The sequence below is a fragment of the Gobio gobio genome, assembly GCF_949357685.1.
Source record: "Gobio gobio genome assembly, chromosome: 19".
In the NCBI taxonomy this organism is placed as follows: Eukaryota; Metazoa; Chordata; class Actinopteri; order Cypriniformes; family Gobionidae; genus Gobio; species Gobio gobio.
Window position 1 is genome coordinate 49453200 of NC_137112.1, and position 26603 is coordinate 49479802.

Here is a 26603-nt window from a genome sequence, read left to right on the forward strand (position 1 = left end):
TGTATTTGTGCAGTGAAGAGCTTAGAGCTGCTTTGTTAATCTGATTTAGAGCTTTTTTAGATCACTCTCTGAGGAGGAAGCTCACAGAAATCTTTTTGTCTTCTCATCTGATTGTTTTGGCTTTTGCCCTGCTGAGAAAACCGTCTCAAAGCAGCCGAAGCTGGTTTGATGGTCTTAGGATTGGTTAGCTGGTTTCCAAGCCTGACCTGCAGCCAAAACTCTCCTGGTTCATCCCAAAGTTTCTCCATTCTGTCTCCTGATGGGTTCCTAGCCACTGTCGCCTCTAGCTTGCTCAGTCGGGGACTCTAAATATTCAACTATATTTCCGATCAGCTCATTTCTTTTATCATAAAGTCATAATTACGAGATAAAATGTTGAAAATGTGATTTTAAATGTCCTCATTATTAGATAAAAAGTCAAAAATATGATTTTAAAAGTCATAATAGTGAGGAAAAAGTCAAAAATATGACATGCTAAGTCATAATTATAAGATAAAATGTTGAAAATATGATTTTAAAGTCCTCATTATTAGATAAAAAGTCAAAAATATGACATGTTAAATCATAATTATAAGATAAAATGTTGAAAATATGATTTTAAAAGTCCTCATTCTTAGATAAAAGTAAAAAATATGACATGCTAAGTCATAATTATTGAAAATATGATTTTAAAGTCCTCATTATTAGATAAAAAGTCAAAAATATGACATGTTAAGTCATAATTATAAGATAAAATGTTGAAAATATGATTTTAAAAGTCCTCATTATTAGATAAAAAGTCAAAAATATGACATGCTAAGTCATAAATATGAGATAAAATGTTGAAAATATGATTTTAAAAGTCCTCATTATTAGATAAAAAGTCAAAAATATATACTTAGTCATAATTACAAGATAAAATGTTGAAAATATGATTTTAAAAGTCCTCATTATTAGATCAAAAGTCAAAAATATGACATGCTAAGTCATAATTATAAGATAAAATGTTGAAAATATGATTTTAAAAGTCCTCATTATTAGATAAAAAGTCAAAAATATGACATGCTAAGTCATAACTATAAGATAAAAAGCTGAAATGAGATTTTAAAAAGTCTAAATTATGATCAAAACACACACTAAGACATTTAAGAGATGAAATCATGCTTGTTATTTTTCATTAAATGCACTTTTAATTTTTTATTAAATGCACTTTTAATTTTTGATTCACACTTATAATAATAATATTCACATCATTGTTTTCATTTTGTGCAATATATTTTTTCACATGCGTTTTGAAATCAGTTTTTACAGCAGAAATGAATGAATCAAAAACTTGCTTTATCTTTTGATCTCAAACTAAACTCATGTCCTCTCATCAGTGTGACGCTGAAGCGTGTGTGTGTGTGTGTGTGTGTGTGTGTGTGTGTGTGTGCGCTGGAGAGATAAAGAGACTGGACTAAAACCAGCACACAAGGTTGTAAAGTGTCAGATGGTACAACCACAAAAATGTAAAAACCTTAAATATTTTAACCTTTTGAGCATAATGATTACTTCAATCTTTATCATTTTATTCTTTTCTTTATCTTGGACACTTAAATGACTTCTTTAAGAGACAGTAAATTCTTTTTCCAAGTCCTGTTTATTCTTTTTAAGCATTTACTGATCAAATTTCAGATGGCACCTTTTGAGCCATTTGTTCTTTGCTCTGTTTGTTTTCTGTGTTTGTTTTCTCTCCGTGTGTTTCCAGGTTTCTGGGGTTGAACTGTTGGTCTTTGATCCGCACTGAAGCCTCTCCTGGAGTCTGGTCAGTCTCTTTCCAACATACAAAAGGCCATATACATCTCAGATTATCATAGATCATTTACCTAGATGCATACACACATTGGAACATCCAGTCAATATCCAGCCCTTTTAAATTAATTATGTCCTTAATTCTTCCCTTTTATCATCTGTATTATAGCATTTACAGAGGTCTTTTATTTCAGGAAAAATCTTAGTTTTACCAATGGCCTTACAACGTGAATATCCCAGACAGTCTGAGCTCTTGGTTCAGGTGTTGAGGAATGTGGTAAGTGGGTTTAAACGTTAACCATTTCATAGGTGTAAAACCATTTGCCCGAGCAACACACACTGAACTCAGGCTCTATTAGCGTCATGGTGCTCGCTGACCCATACGAAAGGTCTGTCTCCCGATGTTGCGGGACCTTTGACCTTAACAGAGAGACTGAGCGTTAGAAACTGACCAGCACGCCGCACAACAACATCTGCTCGGGCCACAGCGGAGCAAGGAAACAACATCCTTCACCCTGAGAAAAACTGAGCAAACTGCCCTCATTTGGTGGGAAAGTCACACTTGAGCAATTGTTATGCAAATAAGTTGACCTCAGTATTGATTACGAGGTTTTTAAAGATGTCTCGCACCAACTAAATATTTAGTCAAGTGTTCCTCTAAACAAAGGTGGAATAATTAAAGCAATACTTGAATATGTACTTAACTTTAGCACAAGGCATATACTAAATTTTGGCACATTGTGTACCTTTAAAATAAAACCTTAAAAAATTTAGTAAAAAGAAAATATATAACTAAAAATAGAATAATGGATACATTTCACTTTATTCTATAGTATTTATATAGTTTACCTTGCAAAACTAGTATTACGTACGGTGGCTGAGAAAGCTCAACATGGTGCAACAGAGGAAAACATGCAAATAGAAAAAAAACTAATACTCACAACTCAAACAAATACAAAAACGTGCTGCAAATTCTCACAATGCACATGCAGTCAGGATATTAAAATAAACAATAAACTCAAGGTAAGACCACACTGCTGAGCAGACTTTGAAAAATAAGCATTTCCCAGCCAGGTTTGTCACTGGTTGGTATCCCCTTGAAACATTTTTCCATTGTGGTCTGTGATATTTGCAATGTGTTCCTCAATTTCAAACAGACACAGTTCTGGTGCAGGGGAGATGTGAACTTCTCTCAGGCAGTGTTTGCTCTGCTCTCTTATAGCGGTCGCTCTTCAGCACACTCCTTAACAAGCATCAGGTGTGGCTAATTAACTGCAAGGCAAGCAGAGTGAGGGAAAGAGAGAGCACATAAAAATACTCCAACAGAAAAACCTTCATACACATTACATGTCCTGAGGACGTAACATGTATTTGGTTGCGTTGTGAGTATCTGCAGTGTGTTTCTGTATTTGGTTGCGTTGTGAGTATATGCAGTATGTTTCAGTATTTGCTTGTGAGTATTTGCAGTGTTTCTGTATTTGGTTGTGAGTATTTGCAGTGTGTTTCTGTATTTGGTTGAGTTGTGAGTATCTGCAGTGTGTTTCTGTATTTTGCTGAGTTGTGAGTATATGCAGTGTGTTTCTGTATTTGGTTGTGAGTATTTGCAGTGTTTCTGTATTTGGTTGTGAGTATTTGCAGTGTGTTTCTGTATTTGGTTGAGTTGTGAGTATCTGCAGTGTGTTTCTGTATTTTGCTGAGTTGTGAGTATATGCAGTGTGTTTCTGTATTTGGTTGTGAGTATTTGCAGTGTTTCTGTATTTGGTTGTGAGTATTTGCAGTGTGTTTCTGTATTTGGTTGAGTTGTGAGTATCTGCAGTGTGTTTCAGTATTTGGTTGAGTTGTGAGTATCTGCAGTGTGTTTCAGTATTTGGTTGTGTTGTGAGTATCTGCAGTGTGTTTCAGTATTTGGTTGAGTTGTGAGTATCTGCAGTGTGTTTCAGTATTTGGTTGTGTTGTGAGTATCTGCAGTGTGTTTCTGTATTTGGTTGTGTTGTGAGTATTTGCAGTGTGTTTCAGTATTTGGTTGCGTTGTGAGTATCTGCAGTGTGTTTCAGTGTTTGGTTGCGTTGTGAGTAACTGCAGTGTGTTTCAGTATTTGGTTGTGTTGTATTTGCAGTGTGTTTCAGTGTTTCAGTATTTGGTTGTGTTGTGAGTATCTGCAGTGCGTTTCTGTGTTTGGTTGCGTTGTGAGTATCTGCAGTGTGTTTCAGTATTTGGTTGTGTTGTGAGTATCTGTGGTGTGTTTCTGTATTTGGTTGTGTTGTGAGTATCTGCAGTGCGTTTCTGTGTTTGGTTGCGTTGTGAGTATCTGCAGTGTGTTTCAGTATTTGGTTGCGTTGTGAGTATCTGCAGTGTGTTTCAGTGTTTGGTTGCGTTGTGAGTATCTGCAGTGTGTTTCAGTATTTGGTTGTGTTGTATTTGCAGTGTGTTTCAGTGTTTCAGTATTTGGTTGTGTTGTGAGTATCTGCAGTCAAGTCAAGTCAACTTTATTTATATAGCGCTTTTAACAATGTAGATTGTTTCAAAGCAGCTTTACAGTGTTAAACAGGAAAATAATGCAGCATAATTTTATTCAGCTGTATAGCCATTCTGGAAAAATTTCAAGTATCATACAGTGACAGTGTGGGCTTTAGATCAATAATTTGATCAGTAATTTAGTTTAAATGGTTAATTTAGTTTATTATTTAGATGTATTTCGATGTTTAGTTGAAAAATTTAGTGTCCCCAACTGAGCACGCCAAGCCAGAGGCAACAATGCAGTGCGTTTCTGTGTTTGGTTGCGTTGTGAGTATCTGCAGTGTGTTTCAGTATTTGGTTGCGTTGTGAGTATCTGCAGTGTGTTTCAGTGTTTGGTTGCGTTGTGAGTATCTGCAGTGCGTTTCTGTGTTTGGTTGAGTTGTGAGTATCTGCAGTGCGTTTCTGTGTTTGGTTGAGTTGTGAGTATCTGCAGTGTGTTTCTGTGTTTGGTTGAGTTGTGAGTATCTGCAGTGCGTTTCTGTGTTTGGTTGAGTTGTGAGTATCTGCAGTGTGTTTCTGTGTTTGGTTGAGTTGTGAGTATCTGCGGTGTGTTTCTGTATTTGGTTGCGTTGTGAGTATCTGCAGTGTGTTTATGTATTTGGTTGAGTTGTGAGTATCTGCAGTGTGTTTCAGTATTTGGTTGCGTTGTGAGTATCTGCAGTGTGTTTCTGTATTTGGATGCGTTGTGAGTATCTGCAGTGTGTTTCAGTATTTGTGTTGTAAGTATCTGCAGTATGTTTCTGTATTTGGTTGCGTTGTGAGTATCTGAAGTGCGTTTCTGTATTTGGTTGCGTTGTGAGTATCTGCAGTGTGTTTCTGTATTTGGATGCGTTGTGAGTATCTGCAGTGTGTTTCAGTATTTGTGTTGTAAGTATCTGCAGTATGTTTCTGTATTTGGTTGCGTTGTGAGTATCTGCAGTGCGTTTCTGTATTTGGTTGCGTTGTGAGTATCTGCAGTGTGTTTCAGTATTTGGTTGCGTTGTGAGTATCTGCAGTGTGTTTCAGTGTTTGGTTGCGTTGTGAGTATCTGCAGTGCGTTTCTGTATTTGGTTGCGTTGTGAGTATCTGCAGTGTGTTTCAGTATTTGGTTGCGTTGTGAGTATCTGCAGTGTGTTTCAGTGTTTGGTTGCATTGTGAGTATCTGCATTGTGTTTCTGTATTTGGTTGAGTTGTGAGTATCTTCAGTGTGTTTCTGTGTTTGGTTGAGTTGTGAGTATCTGCAGTGCGTTTTTGTGTTTGGTTGAGTTGTGAGTATCTGCAGTGTGTTTCTGTATTTTGTTGAGTTGTGAGTATCTGCATTGTGTTTCTGTGTTTGGTTGAGTTGTGAGTATCTGCAGTGCGTTTCTGTGTTTGGTTGCGTTGTGAGTATCTGCAGTGTGTTTCAGTATTTGCTTGCGTTGTGAGTATCTGCAGTGTGTTTCTGTATTTGGTTGAGTTGTGAGTATCTGCAGTGTGTTTCAGTATTTGGTTGAGTTGTGAGTATCTGTGGTGTGTTTCTGTATTTGGTTGAGTTGTGAGTATTTGCGGTGTTTCAGTATTTGGTGGAGTTGTGAGTATTTGCGGTGTGTTTCAGTATTTGGTTGAGTTGTGAGTATTTGCGGTGTGTTTCAGTATTTGGTTGAGTTGTGAGTATCTGCGGTGTGTTTCAGTATTTGGTTGTGTTGTGAGTATCTGCGGTGTGTTTCAGTATTTGGTTGAGTTGTGAGTATCTGTGGTGTGTTTCTGTATTTGGTTGAGTTGTGAGTATTTGCGGTGTTTCAGTATTTGGTTGAGTTGTGAGTATTTGCGGTGTGTTTCAGTATTTGGTTGAGTTGTGAGTATCTGCGGTGTGTTTCAGTATTTGGTTGAGTTGTGAGTATTTGCGGTGTGTTTCAGTATTTGGTTGAGTTGTGAGTATTTGCGGTGTGTTTCAGTATTTGGTTGAGTTGTGAGTATATGCAGTGTGTTTCTGTATTTGGTTGAGTTGTGAGTATATGCAGTGTGTTTCAGTATTTGGTTGAGTTGTGAGTATATGCAGTGTGTTTCAGTATTTGGTTGAGTTGTGAGTATATGCAGTGTGTTTCTGTATTTGGTTGAGTTGTGAGTATCTGCAGTGTGTTTCAGTATTTGTGTTTCAGTATTTGGTTGAGTTGTGAGTATATGCAGTGTGTTTCTGTATTTGGTTGAGTTGTGAGTATATGCAGTGTGTTTCTGTATTTGGTTGAGTTGTGAGTATATGCAGTGTGTTTCTGTGTTTGGTTGCGTTGTGAGTATATGCAGTGTGTTTCAGTATTTGCTTGTGTTGTGAGTATCTGCAGTGTGTTTCAGAATTTGGTTGATTTGTGAGGATCTGCAGTGTGTTTCAGAATTTGGTTGAGTATCTGCAGTGTGTTTCTGTATTTGGTTGAGTTGTGAGTATCTGCAGTGTGTTTCAGTATTTGGTTGTGAGTATCTGCAGTGTGTTTCAGTATTTGGTTGAGTTGTGAGTATCTGCAGTGTGTTTCAGTATTTGGTTGTGAGTATTTGCTGTGTGTTTCAGTATTTGGTTGAGTTGTGAGTATCTGCGGTGTGTTTCTGTATTTGCTTGAGTTGTGAGTATATGCAGTGTGTTTCTGTATTTGGTTGCGTTGTGAGTATCTGCAGTGTGTTTCTGTATTTGGTTGCTTTGTGAGTATCTGCAGTGTGTTTCTGTATTTGATTGAGTTGTGAGTATCTGCAGTGTGTTTCTGTATTTGGTTGAGTTGTGAGGATCTGCAGTGTGTTTCAGTATTTGGTTGAGTTGTGAGTATCTGCAGTGCGTTTCTGTATTTGGTTGTGTTGTGAGTATCTGCAGTGTGTTTCTGTATTTGGTTGTGTTGTGAGTATTTGCGGTGTGTTTCTGTATTTGGTTGTGTTGTGAGTATTTGCGGTGTGTTTCTGTATTTGGTTGTGTTGTGAGTATTTGCAGTGTGTTTCTATATTTGGTTGTGTTGTGAGTATTTGCGGTGTGTTTCTGTATTTGGTTGTGTTGTGAGTATTTGCAGTGTGTTTCTGTATTTGGTTGTGTTGTGAGTATCTGCAGTGTGTTTCTGTATTTGGTTGTGTTGTGAGTATTTGCAGTGTGTTTCTATATTTGGTTGAGTTGTGAGTATCTGCAGTGTGTTTCAGTATTTGGTTGTGTTGTGAGTATCTGCAGTGTGTTTCTGTATTTGGTTGTGTTGTGAGTATTTGCGGTGTGTTTCTGTATTTGGTTGTGTTGTGAGTATTTGCAGTGTGTTTCAGAATTGGGTTGAGTTGTGAGTATCTGCAGTGTGTTTCTGTATTTGGTTGCGTTGTGAGTATATGCAGTGTGTTTCAGTATTTGTGTTTCAGTATTTGGTTGAGTTGTGAGTATCTGCGGTGTGTTTCTGTATTTGGTTGAGTTGTGAGTATCTGCAGTGTGTTTCTGTATTTGGTTGAGTTGTGAGTATCTGCAGTGTGTTTCTGTATTTGGTTGCGTTGTGAGTATATGCAGTGCGTTTCTGTGTTTGGTTGCGTTGTGAGTATATGCAGTGTGTTTCAGTATTTGCTTGTGTTGTGAGTATCTGCAGTGTGTTTCTGTATTTGGTTGCGTTGTGAGTATCTGCAGTGTGTTTCTGTATTTGGTTGAGTTGTGAGTATCTGCAGTGTGTTTCTGTATTTGGTTGTGTTGTGAGTATTTGCAGTGTGTTTCAGAATTTGGTTGAGTTGTGAGTATATGCAGTGTGTTTCAGTATTTGGTTGAGTTGTGAGTATCTGCAGTGTGTTTCTGTATTTGGTTGCGTTGTGAGTATATGCAGTGTGTTTCAGTATTTGTGTTTCAGTATTTGGTTGAGTTGTGAGTATCTGCGGTGTGTTTCTGTATTTGGTTGAGTTGTGAGTATCTGCAGTGTGTTTCTGTATTTGGTTGAGTTGTGAGTATCTGCAGTGTGTTTCTGTATTTGGTTGAGTTGTGAGTATCTGCAGTGTGTTTCTGTATTTGGTTGAGTTGTGAGTATCTGCAGTGTGTTTCTGTATTTGGTTGAGTTGTGAGTATCTGCAGTGTGTTTCAGTATTTGGTTGTGTTGTGAGTATCTGCAGTGTGTTTCTGTATTTGGTTGCGTTGTGAGGATCTGCAGTGTGTTTCTGTGTTTGGTTGCGTTGTGAGTATATGCAGTGTGTTTCAGTATTTGCTTGTGTTGTGAGTATCTGCAGTGTGTTTCTGTATTTGGTTGCGTTGTGAGTATCTGCAGTGTGTTTCTGTATTTGGTTGAGTTGTGAGTATCTGCAGTGTGTTTCAGTATTTGGTTGTGTTGTGAGTATCTGCAGTGTGTTTCTGTATTTGGTTGCGTTGTGAGTATCTGCAGTGCGTTTCTGTGTTTGGTTGCGTTGTGAGTATATGCAGTGCGTTTCTGTGTTTGGTTGCGTTGTGAGTATATGCAGTGTGTTTCAGTATTTGCTTGTGTTGTGAGTATCTGCAGTGTGTTTCTGTATTTGGTTGCGTTGTGAGTATCTGCAGTGTGTTTCTGTATTTGGTTGCGTTGTGAGTATCTGCAGTGTGTTTCTGTATTTGGTTGAGTTGTGAGTATCTGCAGTGTGTTTCAGTATTTGGTTGTGTTGTGAGTATCTGCAGTGTGTTTCTGTATTTGGTTGCGTTGTGAGTATATGCAGTGCGTTTCTGTGTTTGGTTGCGTTGTGAGTATATGCAGTGTGTTTCAGTATTTGCTTGTGTTGTGAGTATCTGCAGTGTGTTTCTGTATTTGGTTGTGTTGTGAGTATATGCAGTGTGTTTCAGTATTTGCTTGTGTTGTGAGTATCTGCAGTGTGTTTCTGTATTTGGTTGTGTTGTGAGTATCTGCAGTGTGTTTCTGTATTTGGTTGTGTTGTGAGTATATGCAGTGTGTTTCAGTATTTGCTTGTGTTGTGAGTATATGCAGTGTGTTTCAGTATTTGCTTGTGTTGTGAGTATTTGCAGTGTGTTTCTGTATTTGGTTGTGTTGTGAGTATCTGCAGTGTGTTTCTGTATTTGGTTGTGTTGTGAGTATCTGCAGTGTGTTTCAGTATTTGGTTGAGTTGTGAGTATCTGCAGTGTGTTTCTGTATTTGGTTGAGTTGTGAGTATCTGCAGTGTGTTTCTGTATTTGGTTGAGTTGTGAGTATCTGTGGTGTGTTTCAGTATTTGGTTGAGTTGTGAGTATCTGCAGTGTGTTTCTGTATTTGGTTGAGTTGTGAGTATCTGCAGTGTGTTTCTGTATTTGGTTGAGTTGTGAGTATCTGTGGTGTGTTTCAGTATTTGGTTGAGTTGTGAGTATCTGCGGTGTGTTTCTGTATTTGGTTGAGTTGTGAGTATCTGCGGTGTGTTTCTGTATTTGGTTGTGTTGTGAGGATCTGCAGTGTGTTTCTGTATTTGGTTGTGTTGTGAGGATCTGCAGTGTGTTTCTGTATTTGGTTGTGTTGTGAGGATCTGCAGTGTGTTTCTGTATTTGGTTGTGTTGTGAGTATATGCAGTGTGTTTCAGTATTTGGTTGAGTTGTGAGTATCTGCAGTGTGTTTCTGTATTTGGTTGCGTTGTGAGTATATGCAGTGTGTTTCAGTATTTGTGTTTCAGTATTTGGTTGAGTTGTGAGTATCTGCAGTGTGTTTCTGTATTTGGTTGAGTTGTGAGTATATGCAGTGTGTTTCAGAATTTGGTTGCGTTGTGAGTATATGCAGTGTGTTTCTGTATTTGGTTGAGTTGTGAGTATCTGCAGTGTGTTTCTGTGTTTGGTTGCGTTGTGAGTATATGCAGTGTGTTTCAGTATTTGCTTGTGTTGTGAGTATCTGCAGTGTGTTTCTGTATTTGGTTGCGTTGTGAGTATCTGCAGTGTGTTTCTGTATTTGGTTGAGTTGTGAGTATCTGCAGTGTGTTTCTGTATTTGGTTGAGTTGTGAGTATCTGCAGTGTGTTTCAGTATTTGGTTGTGTTGTGAGTATCTGCAGTGTGTTTCTGTATTTGGTTGCGTTGTGAGTATATGCAGTGCGTTTCTGTGTTTGGTTGCGTTGTGAGTATATGCAGTGTGTTTCAGTATTTGCTTGTGTTGTGAGTATCTGCAGTGTGTTTCTGTATTTGGTTGTGTTGTGAGTATCTGCAGTGTGTTTCTGTATTTGGTTGTGTTGTGAGTATATGCAGTGTGTTTCAGTATTTGCTTGTGTTGTGAGTATCTGCAGTGTGTTTCAGTATTTGCTTGTGTTGTGAGTATCTGCGGTGTGTTTCTGTATTTTGTTGAGTTGTGAGTATCTGCGGTGTGTTTCTGTATTTGGTTGCGTTGTGAGTATCTGCAGTGTGTTTCTGTATTTGGTTGCGTTGTGAGTATCTGCAGTGTGTTTCAGTATTTGGTTGCGTTGTGAGTATCTGCAGTGTGTTTCAGTATTTTGTTGAGTTGTGAGTATCTGCAGTGTGTTTCTGTATTTGGTTGCGTTGTGAGTATCTGTGGTGTGTTTCAGTATTTGGTTGAGTTGTGAGTATTTGCGGTGTGTTTCTGTATTTGGTTGCGTTGTGAGTATCTGTGGTGTGTTTCAGTATTTGGTTGAGTTGTGAGTATTTGCGGTGTGTTTCTGTATTTGGTTGCGTTGTGAGTATCTGCAGTGTGTTTCTGTATTTGGTTGAGTTGTGAGTATCTGTGGTGTGTTTCAGTATTTGGTTGAGTTGTGAGTATCTGCAGTGTGTTTCTGTATTTGGTTGAGTTGTGAGTATCTGCAGTGTGTTTCTGTATTTGGTTGAGTTGTGAGTATCTGTGGTGTGTTTCAGTATTTGGTTGAGTTGTGAGTATCTGCAGTGTGTTTCTGTATTTGGTTGAGTTGTGAGTATCTGCAGTGTGTTTCTGTATTTGGTTGTGTTGTGAGGATCTGCAGTGTGTTTCTGTATTTGGTTGAGTTGTGAGTATCTGTAGTGTGTTTCTGTATTTGGTTGTGTTGTGAGGATCTGCAGTGTGTTTCAGTATTTGGTTGTGTTGTGAGGATCTGCAGTGTGTTTCTGTATTTGGTTGTGTTGTGAGGATCTGCAGTGTGTTTCAGTATTTGGTTGCGTTGTGAGTATTTGCGGTGTATTTCAGTATTTGCTTGTGTTGTGAGTATATGCGGTGTGTTTCTGTATTTGGTTGTGTTGTGAGTATATGCGGTGTGTTTCAGTATTTGCTTGTGTTGTGAGTATCTGCAGTGTGTTTCAGTATTTGGTTGATTGTGAGTATCTGCAGTGTGTTTCAGTATTTTCTTGTGTTGTGAGTATCTGCGGTGTGTTTCTGTATTTGGTTGTGTTGTGAGTATATGCAGTGTGTTTCTGTATTTGGTTGTGTTGTGAGTATTTGCAGTGTGTTTCAGAATTTGGTTGAGTTGTGAGTATCTGCAGTGTGTTTCTGTATTTGGTTGTGTTGTGAGGATCTGCAGTGTGTTTCAGAATTTGGTTGTGTTGAGAGTATTTGCAGTGTGTTTCAGAATTTGGTTTAGTTGTGAGTATCTGCAGTGTGTTTCAGTATTTGCTTGTGTTGTGAGTATCTGCAGTGTGTTTCAGAATTTGGTTGAGTTGTGAGTATCTGCAGTGTGTTTCAGTATTTGGTTGAGTTGTGAGTATATGCGGTGTGTTTCTGTATTTGGTTGAGTTGTGAGTATCTGCAGTGTGTTTCTGTATTTGGTTGTGTTGTGAGTATCTGCAGTGTGTTTCTGTATTTGGTTGTGTTGTGAGTATATGCAGTGTGTTTCTGTATTTGGTTGTGTTGTGAGTATATGCAGTGTGTTTCAGTATTTGGTTGTGTTGTGAGTATATGCAGTGTGTTTCAGTATTTGGTTGTGTTGTGAGTATATGCAGTGTGTTTCAGTATTTGGTTGAGTTGTGAGTATCTGCAGTGTGTTTCAGTATTTGGTTGTGTTGTGAGTATATGCAGTGTGTTTCAGTTTTTGGTTGTGTTGTGAGTATATGCAGTGTGTTTCAGTATTTGGTTGTGTTGTGAGTATATGCAGTGTGTTTCAGTATTTGGTTGATTGTGAGTATATGCAGTGTGTTTCTGTATTTGGTTGTGTTGTGAGTATATGCAGTGTGTTTCAGTATTTGGTTGTGTTGTGAGTATATGCAGTGTGTTTCTGTATTTGGTTGTGTTGTGAGTATATGCAGTGTGTTTCAGTATTTGGTTGTGTTGTGAGTATATGCAGTGTGTTTCTGTATTTGGTTGTGTTGTGAGTATATGCAGTGTGTTTCAGTATTTGGTTGATTGTGAGTATATGCAGTGTGTTTCTGTATTTGGTTGTGTTGTGAGTATCTGCAGTGTGTTTCTGTATTTGGTTGAGTTGTGAGTATCTGCAGTGTGTTTCTGTATTTGGTTGCGTTGTGAGTATTTGCAATGTTTTTCTGCATATTTCAGTAAATACCTTGCACTTAAATACAACAAGGGATGGAGAACGAAGGAGGGAAAGAAGGAGGGTCAGCTGTGGTCATTCAATGGGCTCTAATACGCTCAATGAAGACATCTTATTGGGTAAAGGGATTACAAATCTGCTCCCTTCACTGAAGGCCTGCTTTCACCTCTAAGATTCTTACGCTCTTAATCCGTCTCTTACTGGAAAAGGGTTTTGCGTGAGGTCAGTGTTTGTGTGGCCGCAGTGGTTTGGGGTCAGTTAGGGACTCCAATGTATTGAATCTAGCAATGATACGTTATGTTAGTTCACCAACACTGTCAAATCTATAATAGTGGTCCATATGCACACTATATTCCAAGCCATTAAGTCACTGCTTCCTATTTACTTTTGTGTAGCTTCTGAAAAGATTTGGACATTTAGCTAAACATCTCCATTTCAGTTCCATTAACACGGAGTGTGAGGAGATGTTTTCATTCATTTCTCCACCCTTTGATAGCCTGTAGGACATCTGAAATTAAAAGAAAGAGAAGCCGAGAGAACAGAAATCAGGGTCATAGCTCATGCTTTCCTGCTAAGTGCTGAGTGTGAGAGGTTAAGAGTGAAGAAAGGGAGGGCCAGAGGAAATAGAAATAGAGGACAAGATGAAAAAGAGAGCATTGACGTCTGTGAGAAAAAGAGCATCGGCCAGCCCCAATCCGCTCATGCTGTTCAGGGGGAAGCGTATTTAAATGTGACATGATGTTTGAGGTAAATGAGCTGACCTTAACCCTGCGGGTCAGAGCCTGCTGTGTGTGCGTGTGTGCTGGAGAAGCGGGGGTGGGTCCGAATAACCCTCCCCCTCGCTGTGATTGACAGCTCTTGTTTTTGTGAGTTTTTTCCCAGGGATCGGAGCATCCCAAAGCTCTTAAAACACTTCACACCACACAGATGCTGCTGGATGTGTGTGTGTGGCTTCCTTTTCATTGATTAGCGTAGTTGAAGTTCCTGCTGCGTCTGTGTATTAGTTATGAACACCTGATAAATACATTTGTAGGCTTATGTTAAAATATGGGTAACACTTAATTTCAACGGTGCACTTTAGACATTCTACTATAACTATAAATAACTGCGCAACTACATGTCAAGTAACTCAAAGGTGCTTAAAGGTGCAGTATGTAAGTTTCCCGTCCGCTAGAGGTCGCCTGTTCAAAACAACTGCAGAATAAAACCGCAAACTAACGCGGATATGATGACACCTCACACCTGAAATGGCATCTCACCATTTACCAATAGTTGGAAACATTTGGGATATTGTAATTGATACTCTGAACAAAATATATAACACTGGCCTAGAGGAGTTTGGATATTTGACTGCAGAAATCTTACATAGTGCAGCTTTAACACTTTATTTTGATGCTCCCATAACTTAGCAAGTACTTGTTAACTAACCCAGACCCTAACGCCTAATTCAGTCTACTAATACTCTAATGACTGGTAGCTGACATGTAGTTGCAAAGTTACTTATAGTTAGTAGAATGTCTTAAGTGGACTATATTTTAACCTTAAGTTTAGTAAGTTCAGAAACACTTTTTGTACTTGTGCTCCAAGACGCACGTGATGTATAGGTGAACGCCACTATTATTTAAAATAGGCTCATTCTCCGACTCCTCTAGAGTTAATCAGTTGAGTTTGACCGTTTTGAGCCGATCTCCGGGTCTGCACTGTTAGCATAGCTTAGCATAGATCATTGAATCTGATTAGACCGTTAGCATCTCGCTCAAAAATGTCCAAAGAGCAATGATATCACACAGGCTAACTTCCGCCAACATAACCAGCGGGACGAGCGGCTCACACTGGGAGCACTGGGACTATTTTCAGCCGCTGTGTGATATCATTGCGCCGCTGCACTCATGGGGCGGCTCACAGCTCTTGATTATTACGCAGGAATGAGAGTATAGTTCCTGCCATATCGGCCTAGAACATCACAACTTCTCATTTTCCGTCGGTCTTAGCACACGATGAACTACAGAAGAGTCGAGTTTTAAACAGGAGAAATATGGAAACTCTTTGGTCATTTTTGAGCGAGATGCTAACGGTCTAATCAGATTCAATTATCTATGCTAAGCTATGCTAACCGTGCAGACCCGGAGATCGGCTCAAAACGGTCAAACTCAACTGTTTAACTCTAGAGGAGTCGGAGAATGAGCCTGTTTTTAAACAGTGGCGTGTTCCTTTAAGTGAACTTCAACAGAGGAGGGGTCTAGTTTTGGCTGGGTCTGGTCTAGGGTGTTCTAGGTTGGTTCTTTCTGATCCCAAAGTTTGAATGAGATTCTGGTCTGTACATCCCTCAGGTCCTTCCCTCAGGGGTTTTTATCAAATGCCTGTGATCTCCAGAAACGAGAATGATTATCTCATCATTCAGTATGACGCTTCTCTTCAGAGCTGAAGTGAGCAGCACCGCGATCATTATCTTTATCCAGCGGCCACTAAAACGCGGATCTTCCCCAGCAGGCGTGATCAGGGCCGAGTCTGTGTTTAACGTGACCCCGCGACCCCTTTATTCACCAGCTCCTAAAACCCAGAGCAGATCCTTTAACCCCGGGGGTGTGACCCCTCCTCTGCCACAGCTGCGGTCAGACTCCGGACCTGAGAGATGTGGATCAGTGAAAAGAGAAGACAAACGTGCGAGTCAGGCTCCTCTGACCTCTGACCTCTGACCTCCCTTCCCCCTGTTTCTGCGGAGAGCGATCGGGGGCCGAATCTTCACAGAAAGAGCGATCGCGCTGGGAAAGTCACTCCACTTCTGGCTCACACTGACCCATTTTCTGTGATCTCTGTTTCTCTGAGACAAAGAAAAATGCTTTTAAATGAAGATGATTATGCAGAGGCTTTGATGGTGAAGAGGGTCAGAGTTCCAGCGTTTGCGGAGCCATCTGAGATGAACAATAGTGTTGATCTAATGTTGTGCTTTTATACAGCAAACCAAAAGCTCACCGGAGGTTTGACAATCACTTTAATACATTTAAATGATGAACACAAGGCACTTACACATCTTTACAGACGCATAGCTGCAGACAAAAAGACATGAATAATACTTACACTCTAAAAAATGCTGGGTTAAAAAACAACCCAAGTTGGGTTGAAAATGGACAAACCCAGCTATTGGGTTGTTTTATCCTAGCGATTGGGATGTTTTAACCCAGCGATTGGGATGTTTTAACCCAGCGATTGGGTTGTTTCAACCCAGCGATTGGGATGTTTTAACCCAGCGATTGGGTTGTTTTAACACAGCGATTGGGTTGTTTTATCTTAGCGATTGGGTTGTTTTAACCCAGCGATTGGGATGTTTTAACCCAGCGATTGGGATGTTTCAACCCAGCGATTGGGATGTTTTAACCCAGCGATTGGGTTGTTTTAACCCAGCGATTGGGTTGTTTTAACCCAGCGATTGGGATGTTTTAACCCAGCGATTGGGATGTTTCAACCCAGCGATTGGGTTGTTTCAACCCAGCGATTGGGTTGTTTCAACCCAGCGATTGGGTTGCTTTAACCCAGCGATTGGGTTGTTTCAACCCAGCGATTGGGATGTTTCAACCCAGCGATTGGGTTGTTTCAACCCAGCGATTGGGATGTTTCAACCCAGCGATTGGGTTGTTTCAACCCAGCGATTGGGTTGTTTCAACCCAGCGATTGGGATGTTTCAACCCAGCGATTGGGATGTTTTAACCCAGCGATTGGGTTGTTTTAACCCAGCGATTGGGATGTTTCAACCCAGCGATTGGGATGTTTCAACCCAGCGATTGGGATGTTTCAACCCAGCGATTGGGATGTTTCAACCCAACGATTGGGTTGTTTTAACCCAGCGATTGGGATGTTTTAACCCAGCGATTGGGTTGTTTTAACCCAGCGATTGGGATGTTTTAACCCAGGGATTGGGATGTTTTAACCCAGGGATTGGGTTGTTTTAACCCAGCGATTGGGTTGTTTTAACCCAGCGATTGGGTTGTTTTAACCCAGCGATTGGGTTGTTTTAACTCAGCGATTGGGATGTTTTAACCCAGGGATTGGGTTGTTTTAACCCAGGGATTGGGTTGTTTTAACCCAGGGATTGGGTTGTTTTAACCCAGCGATTGGGTTGCTTTATCCTAGCGATTGGGATGTTTTAACCTAGGGATTGGGTTGTTTTAACCCAGGGATTGGGTTGTTTCAACCCAGCGATTGGGTTGTTTCAACCCAGCGATTGGGATGTTTCAACCCAGCGATTGGGATGTTTCAACCCAGCGATTGGGATGTTTCAACCCAGCGATTGGGATGTTTCAACCCAGCGATTGGGATGTTTCAACCCAGCGATTGGGATGTTTCAACCCAGCGATTGGGATGTTTCAACCCAGCGATTGGGATATTTTAACCCAGCGATTGGGTTGTTTTAACCCAGGGATTGGGTTGTTTTAACCCAGGGATTGGGTTGTTTTAACCCAGGGATTGGGTTGTTTTAACCCAGGGATTGGGTTGTTTTAACCCAGCGATTGGGTTGCTTTATCCTAGCGATTGGGATGTTTTAACCTAGGGATTGGGTTGTTTCAACCCAGCGATTGGGTTGTTTCAACCCAGCGATTGGGATGTTTCAACCCAGGGATTGGGTTGTTTTAACCCAGGGATTGGGTTGTTTTAACCCAGGGATTGGGTTGTTTTAACCCAGCGATTGGGTTGCTTTATCCTAGCGATTGGGATGTTTTAACCTAGGGATTGGGTTGTTTTAACCCAGGGATTGGGTTGTTTCAACCCAGCGATTGGGATGTTTCAACCCAGCGATTGGGATGTTTCAACCCAGCGATTGGGATGTTTCAACCCAGCGATTGGGATGTTTTAACCCAGGGATTGGGTTGTTTTAACCCAGGGATTGGGTTGTTTTAACCCGGCGATTGGGTTGTTTTAACCCGGCGATTGGGTTGTTTTAACCCGGCGATTGGGTTGTTTTAACCCGGCGATTGGGTTGTTTTAACCCGGCGATTGGGTTGTTTTAACCCGGCGATTGGGTTGTTTTAACCCGGCGATTGGGTTGTTTTAACCCAGGGATTGGGTTGTTTTAACCCAGGGATTGGGTTGTTTTAACCCAGGGATTGGGTTGTTTTAACCCAGGGATTGGGTTGTTTTAACCCAGCGATTGGGTTGTTTTAACCCGGCGATTGGGTTGTTTTAAGCAAACATTTAACTCAACTGCTGGGTTTGTCCATTTTCAACCCAACTTGGGTTGTTTTAACCCAGCATTTTTTAGAGTGTATAACATATTTCTTTTAAATGAACGCTCACATGATGAAAGAGAGCTCAGTTATGAGTGGCCTAGATAAAGCCTGTCCCAACACACACACTTGTGCTCTCTGCGCCTGAAGTCTACTGATGTATTTCCTGTACTCGGCCCAAGTGTGCAGAGCGTTTGATTGCCCGATGGGACACACTTACAGCATAGTGTTATAAAAATGTATCTTTATTTACACATTGATTTTTAAGTACTAAACCTTCTATATGTCTGTTCAGTATGTAACTTGTGTAATTGTGGTGGTTATAATCAAGCGCTCAGTATTTATAAGCCAATAATTTCCCAAGCTCTCACTCAAATGGACCTAGCATTAGCCTTTGGACATGTTTGAGTGTTTTAGAGTTAGCTTTTGGACATGTTTGAGTGTTATAGAGTTAGCCTTTGGACATGTTTGAGTGTTTTAGAGTTAGCCTTTGGACATGTTTGAGTGTTTTAGAGTTAGCCTTTGGACATGTTTGAGTGTTATAGAGTTAGCTTTTGGACATGTTTGAGTGTTATAGAGTTAGCCTTTGGACATGTTTGAGTGTTTTAGAGTTAGCCTTTGGACATGTTTGAGTGTTATAGAGTTAGCTTTTGGACATGTTTGAGTGTTTTAGAGTTAGCCTTTGGACATGTTTGAGTGTTTTAGAGTTAGCCTTTGGACATGTTTGAGTGTTATAGAGTTAGCTTTTGGACATGTTTGAGTGTTTTAGAGTTAGCTTTTGGACATGTTTGAGTGTTATAGAGTTAGCCTTTGGACATGTTTGAGTGTTTTAGAGTTAGCTTTTGGACATGTTTGAGTGTTTTAGAGTTAGCCTTTGGACATGTTTGAGTGTTTTAGAGTTAGCCTTTGGACATGTTTGAGTGTTTTAGAGTTAGCCTTTGGACATGTTTGAGTGTTTTAGAGTTAGCCTTTGGACATGTTTGAGTGTTTTAGAGTTAGCCTTTGGACATGTTTGAGTGTTTTAGAGTTAGCTTTTGGACATGTTTGAGTGTTTTAGAGTTAGCTTTTGGACATGTTTGAGTGTTTTAGAGTTAGCCTTTGGACATGTTTGAGTGTTTTAGAGTTAGCCTTTGGACATGTTTGAGTGTTTTAGAGTTAGCTTTTGGACATGTTTGAGTGTTTTAGAGTTAGCCTTTGGACATGTTTGAGTGTTTTAGAGTTAGCTTTTGGACATGTTTGAGTGTTTTAGAGTTAGCCTTTGGACATGTTTGAGTGTTTTAGAGTTAGCCTTTGGACATGTTTAGTGTTTTAGAGGATGGTCTCCTCTCTGCTCCACCTCAGAGCCTCCAGTGTGGCGCTCAGCTCCGCCTCTTTGGACGCGTGGCGTTCGTTCATGACTGAGATTTGCTTCTCCAGTCGCCACAGCTGCTCCTGGTGCTTCTTTCGAGAACTTCTGCAAGTGCTTGAGGCTTTACTGTTGAAACATATTTTTTAGCGATTAATCCTAGCATCCTCAGACATGTGTGGCTGTATACAGGTCATTTTAATGCTGACACAGGTAACTGCTCTTTTACACACGGGATTCAAACCAGGAGTCGGGCACGCTAATGTAACCCCTCCTGATCGAGCCACCCTCTCCAAGCGGGGCTCGAACCCGGGTCTGGACGCTCTAACAAGGAGGATAAAGGCTGCAACCTCTAGTGTCAGTCACTAGAGCATATCTTGAGATCAGAGGAGTGAGGTTTACTCACACAGAGACTATTAGCGGACCTCCGTTATACTCACCCCCCTAAACCTCACTCCCATCCGGGTCACTGCACCAATGCAACCCCTCCTGTTCAAACCACCCTCTCCAAGCGGGGCTCGAACCCGGGTCCGGACGCTCTAAAAACGAGGCTAAAGGCTGCAACCTCTAGTGTCAGTCTCTAGAGTCAGGGGTCTTCAAATAAAATTGCTTGAGGTCCAGTAAATGAACCGTCCTCACCGGCCGAGGTCCGGACAATTATATACCTAAAAACAATAATTTATGTTTATTGCCAGACACAAGAAATTAGTGTAGATAGCATTTGTTCTTAATTTAACAAAATATAATATGTTCTCATATGGACAAAGCATGTCTGTTCATATTGTTAAAGCAAACACAGGTAATCCTTCACAAAATGTATCTCTGTGTTGTTGTTCTGTTTTGTCCTTTAAGTTGCTTTGGTACAAAATATCTAAATTCAACCAGTCTGACAAAAATATGATGAACTAAAAATGTCTAAATCTGCACTCAAAATACATTCATTTCAACATTACTAGCAACTAAAGTGCTTTTCCCTGCTGAACTGAGCAAAATAATAACAGTCAATGAACGCAAACCGGAAATCTGAAATCTCAAAACACAGTTAATGTTTATTCACATGTATAGTCTTAACTAAATGTGTCCAATATTGAACTCTGCTCTCTTCTGTGCTTCAAATTGCACTGGTAAAATATCATTAGCAATATCATTCAGAAACACAAACAGGCAAAAAAAAAAGTAGCACAACTGATCCAATCTTCTCAATCTTTATTATTAACAGTCCTTCAACATGAATGTTTCTTCTGAACATGAACTGTTCCTCTCAATTTGAACTAAATATAGCCTATAGAAATTAAATCATGTAATATGAAATAATGAATGATTTTAATTTTATTTTAAATAATAGACTAATTCACAGCAAGGCCGTAACAGGTCAAACAGAACAGTGAGCGAAATTCTAGGTCTGATTCTAGTTGGGAAATAATGTTTTTGAGACTATTTGTAGACAATATTTGCATTAATTTGTCAAATATATTATTAGTCCCGATATTCTTCACATGAGTGAGTGAATAAATGCATAGATCCGCTAAAGACATATGGATTCTCTAGTGGTCTAGTGGTAGAGTTTTTGTCAACCGTGTCAAAGGTTCCGGGTTCTAATCCGCCCTCATGTAGTTTTTCTTCATTAAAATCAAAGATGTTCATCAATGATTGTATAATAAGAGCATGGACACGTTTGCATTTTGTTTTGTGATTTCACCGGAAAGAATAGAGTCTCTCTCTCAGCAACGGCATTAAGCGATAGATTGACACACTTGTCTGTGTGTGAAGACTGTGCACGAGCCAAAAGAGAACGCAAACCCCGCCTACTATGATTTGATTGGCCATCTCAATCATTTTGACATTGACGAGCGCTGTTAGACCACATTCGTTTCAACTGTCTGATTAAACTAACACTAAACTTTGATGTCAAGAAGGGGGCCACAAAATATCATCCCGCGGGCCGCAAGTTTGAGACCCCTGGGCTAGAGACTGACGCTAGAGGTTGCAGCCTTTAGCCTCATTGTTAGAGCGTCTGGACCCGGGTTCGAGCCCCGCTTGGAGAGGGTGGTTTGAACAGGAGGGGTTACATTATGACAATCATGTGACTGTAGTGATGATGTGGAGACGGTGTTGTGATGTAAGTGTGTGTGTGTGTGTTGTGATGTGTGTGTGTGTACCTGTAGTAGCGTGAGAGGCGTTTGGTGTCCTCTCCGCTGATCCTCCTCTGAGTGCAGCTGTCTGTGATCGCAGAGTCCAGAGACGCCCGTAAAGCGGACACTCTCTTCTTCAGCGACTGCTCCCTGGGACAGGAAGTAGAGCATCGGGTTCAGTAATGTGTGTTTCATCAACTGTTGAGTGTGTGTGTGTGTGTGTGTGTGTGTGTGTTCTCCACCTCTGCAAGGCTGCCTGTAGTTCTCTCAGGATGGAGTGGTTGCGAGGGCCAGGAATTCCTCCTTCCACTTCTGCTTTTGCCTGATGTTCAGCAATTCTCTGCAACCGAGACCAGGGATGCACGTCTCAGTGTTTTTGAAGCATAATTTTTTTAAATTACATTTCTAAGAGATGAAGCATCCAGTAGTTCAACACATGAAGAGATCACTGATCTGAGGTCAGGGGTGAAGCTCACAGCGCAGGAGCTCTTAGAGTCCGAATACACTTCTGCATCATTTCATCCCTGTGTGTGTAATAATTAGAGTGTGTGTGTGTGTGTGTGTGCTGCTGTGCATCCCTGTGTGTGTAATAATTAGAGTGTGTGTGTGTGCTGCTGCGTGTCCCTGTGTGTGTAATAATCAGAGTGTGTGTGTGTGTGTGTGTGTGTGTGTGCTGCTGCGTGTCCCTGTGTGTGTAATAATCAGAGTGTGTGTGTGTGTGTGTGCTGCTGTGTGTAATAATCAGAGTGTGTGTGTGCTGCTGTGCGTCCCTGTGTGTGTAATAATCCGAGTGTGTGTGTGTAATAATCAGAGTGTGTGTGTGTGTGTGTGTGTGTGTGTGTGCTGCTGTGTATAATAATCAGAGTGTGTGTGTGTGTGTGTGTGTGTGTGTGCTGCTGCGTGTCCCTGTGTGTGTAATAATCAGAGTGTGTGTGTGTGTGTGTGCTGCTGTGTGTAATAATCAGAGTGTGTGTGTGCTGCTGTGCGTCCCTGTGTGTGTAATAATCCGAGTGTGTGTGTGTAATAATCAGAGTGTGTGTGTGTGTGTGTGTGTGTGTGTGTGCTGCTGTGTATAATAATCAGAGTGTGTGTGTGTGTGTGCTGCTGTGTGTAATAATCAGAGTGTGCTTGTTTATGTAATTTATGAGGACACAAATTTGTATAATGACATGGTTATTACACTGGTATTACTGGTAGGTTTAGGGGCAGGGGCAGTGTGTGTGTGTGTGTGTGTGTGTGTGAGTGTGTGTGTGTGTGTGTGTGTGTGATGGGTAGGTTTAGGGGCAGTGTGTGTGTGTGTGTGTGTGTGTGATGGGTAGGTTTAGGGGCAGGGGCAGTGTGTGTGTGTGTGTGTGTGTGTGAGTGAGTGTGTGTGTGATGGGTAGGTTTAGGGACAGGGGCAGTGTGTGTGTGTGTGTGTGTGTGTGTGTGTGTGTGTGTGTGTGTGTGTGTGTGTGTGTGTGTGTGTGATGGGTAGGTTTAGGGGCAGTGTGTGTGTGTGTGTGTGTGTGTGATGGGTAGGTTTAGGGGCAGTGTGTGTGTGTGTGTGTGTGTGTGTGTGTGTGTGTGTGTGTGTGTGTGTGTGTGATGGGTAGGTTTAGGGGCAGTGTGTGTGTGTGTGTGTGTGTGTGTGTGTGTGTGTGTGTGTGTGTGTGATGGGTAGGTTTAGGGGCAGTGTGTGTGTGTGTGTGTGTGTGTGTGTGTGTGTGTGTGTGTGTGTGTGTGTGTGTGTGATGGGTAGGTTTAGGGGCAGGGGCAGTGTGTGTGTGTGTGTGTGTGTGTGTGTGTGATGGGTAGGTTTAGGGGCAGGGGCAGGGGCAGTGTGTGTGTGTGTGTGTGTGTGTGTGTGTGATGGGTAGGTTTAGGGGCAGTGTGTGTGTGTGTGTGTGTGTGTGTGTGTGATGGGTAGGTTTAGGGGCAGTGTGTGTGTGTGTGTGTGTGTGTGTGTGTGTGATGGGTAGGTTTAGGGGCAGGGGCTGTGTGTGTGTGTGTGTGTGTGTAATGGGTAGGTTTAGGGGCAGTGTGTGTGTGTGTGTGTGTGTGTGTGTGTGTGTGTGTGTGATGGTAGGTTTAGGGGCAGGGGCAGTGTGTGTGTGTGTGTGTGTGTGTGTGATGGGTAGGTTTAGGGGCAGGGGCAGTGTGTGTGTGTGTGTGTGTGTGTGTGTGTGTGTGTGTGTGTGTGTGTGTGTGTGTGTGTGTGAGAGCACCTGCTGTGTGGCTCTCCTCTCCCCCAGCTCATCTCTCAGGCTGTCCAGCATCAGAGCTCCGGCTGAATCTTGAGCACTCTGGACCATCAGCGCCAGGTCCAAACACCGCCTCTCTTTCTCCAGGAGCCGGACATTCCCTCGCATCTCTGACATCTCTTCCTGTGCATCAGGTTATGACAAACTGCACATGTCAACTGGAACGCAATTATGATAAAACTGCATCACATTCTTAACATATATAAATATAAAACTTGATCGTGAAAATCGCCCACCCTGGCGGTCACCAGCTCATACAGTAGCACCGCTTTCTCCTCTTTGGTGTTTTTGGAAAGTGAACTGGTGCGACCTCTGACCCCTGCAAGCGTGCCAGTGTCAGGGCTGATCTTGCCCTGGCCTGCTTTACCCCGCGGCGGGATGCACATCGCGGCCCTGTCCTGCTTCAGCCGGCCGATCCTCTGGAGAATTACACCAGCCTCGTCCTCAAACTCTGAGCTGGAGGATTCAGAAACAGACAGAGAGAGGCGCTTCAGATCTGACATGACGTCGCTTTCATTATCAGACCAAAATAAGTGGATTGATTGAATTGGTTCAGGACGGTAATTGCATTTTAAGACATTGTAATTCATCTAATTAGGATTGAAAATTAGGATAAAGCTTTGGGACACTTGCACTCAGATTCGAGTATAATATGCCAAAGGTACACACGGATTACTGAGATATGTATTAATGTAATGCACTCAGTTAGTGGGTCAATGACGTCATTTTTGTGTCCGAAGTCATTATTTTCCTAAAAAGAATTTTAATAAATACATACAAAAGTATGGACTCTTAGGATGGCATTTGGGACACATTTGCATATCATCCATCCCATTTAGTACGCAGAGTTAAAGTTAGTGCGTTCAAAATTATAGGTTGTATCCCAAATCCATACTAGGGTCAATGATAAATAAGGTTTTTTTAAGATAATAAAGTAATAATTTTAAGTAAAACGCATTTTTATGTCCAAGAAATGTATGGTGTTGATTCATATACAGCTTTTAAGACGGCATTAATTCATTATTAAACAAGATTTCAGATTTTACCACCCATTGAATGACCATATATTCACTTAAAATAATATACATATACAATATATGAATTATTGTAGTGTCTAAAATGGAGTCACATGGTAAATGCCCTTTCCATTTCTCTGTGTTGCCCTTTTAAACGGACACTTTTCTGTGTTCAACCACCCAATTTTCCATGGAGTGTTTGTTTTGTGTTTTAACTGTAAATATCATTTGTATACATTATATAACGGTTTATGTTTATTTTGCACGCTGAAAAAAATTATTCGTTGAATTTACTTATTTTTTTATCGTAAGTGGTTGCAATCAATTTATTTGATCTCAAACAAAAACGCATGCAATTCCCATAGAACCAATTTTTTTTTTATTAAAATCAAAAAACTAAATTTTAATTATTTAAACGAGCACAAATTAATTATGCCTAATTTAATCAGGCCATAATAATTTTTTTCAGTGCAGTTGCAGTGGGAATTGATCGTTTTAAATGTACATTTCACACTTGAATCTAACAGGCATTAACTGGGACATTAACTCATTATTTCTCAACTTTTCTAGCTAAGAATTGCCTCATTTTGGGCCGTACACTCAGATTTTGTTGCTGATTTGAAATGTTATTTAATTGTGTGTTCGGTAAGCAGTTTTTGAGGTTTTAGGATTGTCATGCTGGGACAGGAAAGGGCCGTCCCCGAACTGGTCCCACAAAGTTGGGAGCATGAAATTATCCAAAATGTCTTGCATTGAGAGTTCCTTTCACTGGAACTAACCCCTGAAAAACAAGTCTCAATAGGGTGAATAAGCTCAATGTGCGGCTTTAGCTAGCTTGTAGTCTCAATAGGGTGAATAAGCTCAATGTGCGGCTTTAGCTAGCTTGTAGTCTTGATAGGGTGAATAAGCTCAATGTGCGGCTTTAGCTAGCTTGTAGTCTTGATAGGGTGAATAAGCTCAATGTGCGGCTTTAGCTAGCTTGTAGTCTTGATAGGGTGAATAAGCTCAATGTGCGGCTTTAGCTAGCTTGTAGTCTTGATAGGGTGAATAAGCTCAATGTGCGGCTTTAGCTAGCTTGTAGTCTCAATACGGTGAATAAGCTCAATGTGCCGCTTCAGCTAGCTTGTAGTCTTGATAGGGTGAATAAGCTCAATGTGCCGCTTTAGCTAGCTTGTAGTCTTGATAGGGTGAATAAGCTCAATGTGCGGCTTTAGCTAGCTTGTAGTCTCAATACGGTGAATAAGCTCAATGTGCCGCTTCAGCTAGCTTGTAGTCTCAATAGGGTGAATAAGCTCAATGTGCCGCTTTAGCTAGCTTGTAGTCTTGATAGGGTGAATAAGCTCAATGTGCGGCTTTAGCTAGCTTGTAGTCTTGATAGGGTGAATAAGCTCAATGTGCCGCTTTAGCTAGCTTGTAGTCTTGATAGGGTGAATAAGCTCAATGTGCGGCTTTAGCTAGCTTGTAGTCTCAATACGGTGAATAAGCTCAATGTGCCGCTTTAGCTAGCTTGTAGTCTCAATAGGGTGAATAAGCTCAATGTGCGGCTTTAGCTAGCTTGTAGTCTTGATAGGGTGAATAAGCTCAATGTGCCGCTTTAGCTAGCTTGTAGTCTCAATAGGGTGAATAAGCTCAATGTGCGGCTTTAGCTAGCTTGTAGTCTTGATAGGGTGAATAAGCTCAATGTGCCGCTTTAGCTAGCTTGTAGTCTTGATAGGGTGAATAAGCTCAATGTGCGGCTTTAGCTAGCTTGTAGTCTCAATACGGTGAATAAGCTCAATGTGCCGCTTCAGCTAGCTTGTAGTCTTGATAGGGTGAATAAGCTCAATGTGCCGCTTTAGCTAGCTTGTAGTCTTGATAGGGTGAATAAGCTCAATGTGCCGCTTTAGCTAGCTTGTAGTCTCGATAGGGTGAATAAGCTCAATGTGCCGCTTTAGCTAGCTTGTAGTCTCAATACGGTGAATAAGCTCAATGTGCGGCTTTAGCTAGCTTGTAGTCTCAATAGGGTGAATAAGCTCAATGTGCG

The 26603-nt window shown here is 40.9% G+C and overlaps 1 protein-coding gene across 3 annotated transcripts in view; it reads right to left on the reverse strand.

The window, feature by feature from the left end:
- Positions 1–15603: 15603 nt before the first annotated feature.
- LOC307142957 (uncharacterized protein) overlaps positions 15604–26603 on the reverse strand; it is a 47532-nt gene continuing 36532 nt past the window's right edge. The window contains exons 9-14 of one of the 3 annotated variants that reach the window (XR_013818539.1): positions 23801–24020; positions 23529–23687; positions 21564–21661; positions 21349–21471; positions 18621–19318; positions 18070–18364 (exon numbers count right to left, since the gene is read on the reverse strand). Coding sequence is in view for 2 of the 3 variants with exons in the window: in XM_079844176.1 (XP_079700302.1) it covers positions 19153–19318; positions 21349–21471; positions 21564–21661; positions 23529–23687; positions 23801–24020 (766 nt within the window). In the remaining variant the exon portion in view is untranslated. Of the gene's footprint in view, positions 19319–21348; positions 21472–21563; positions 21662–23528; positions 23688–23800; positions 24021–26603 lie in introns of all 3 variants that reach the window. The other 2 variants (XM_079844176.1, XM_079844177.1) reach the window with 2 other exon arrangements.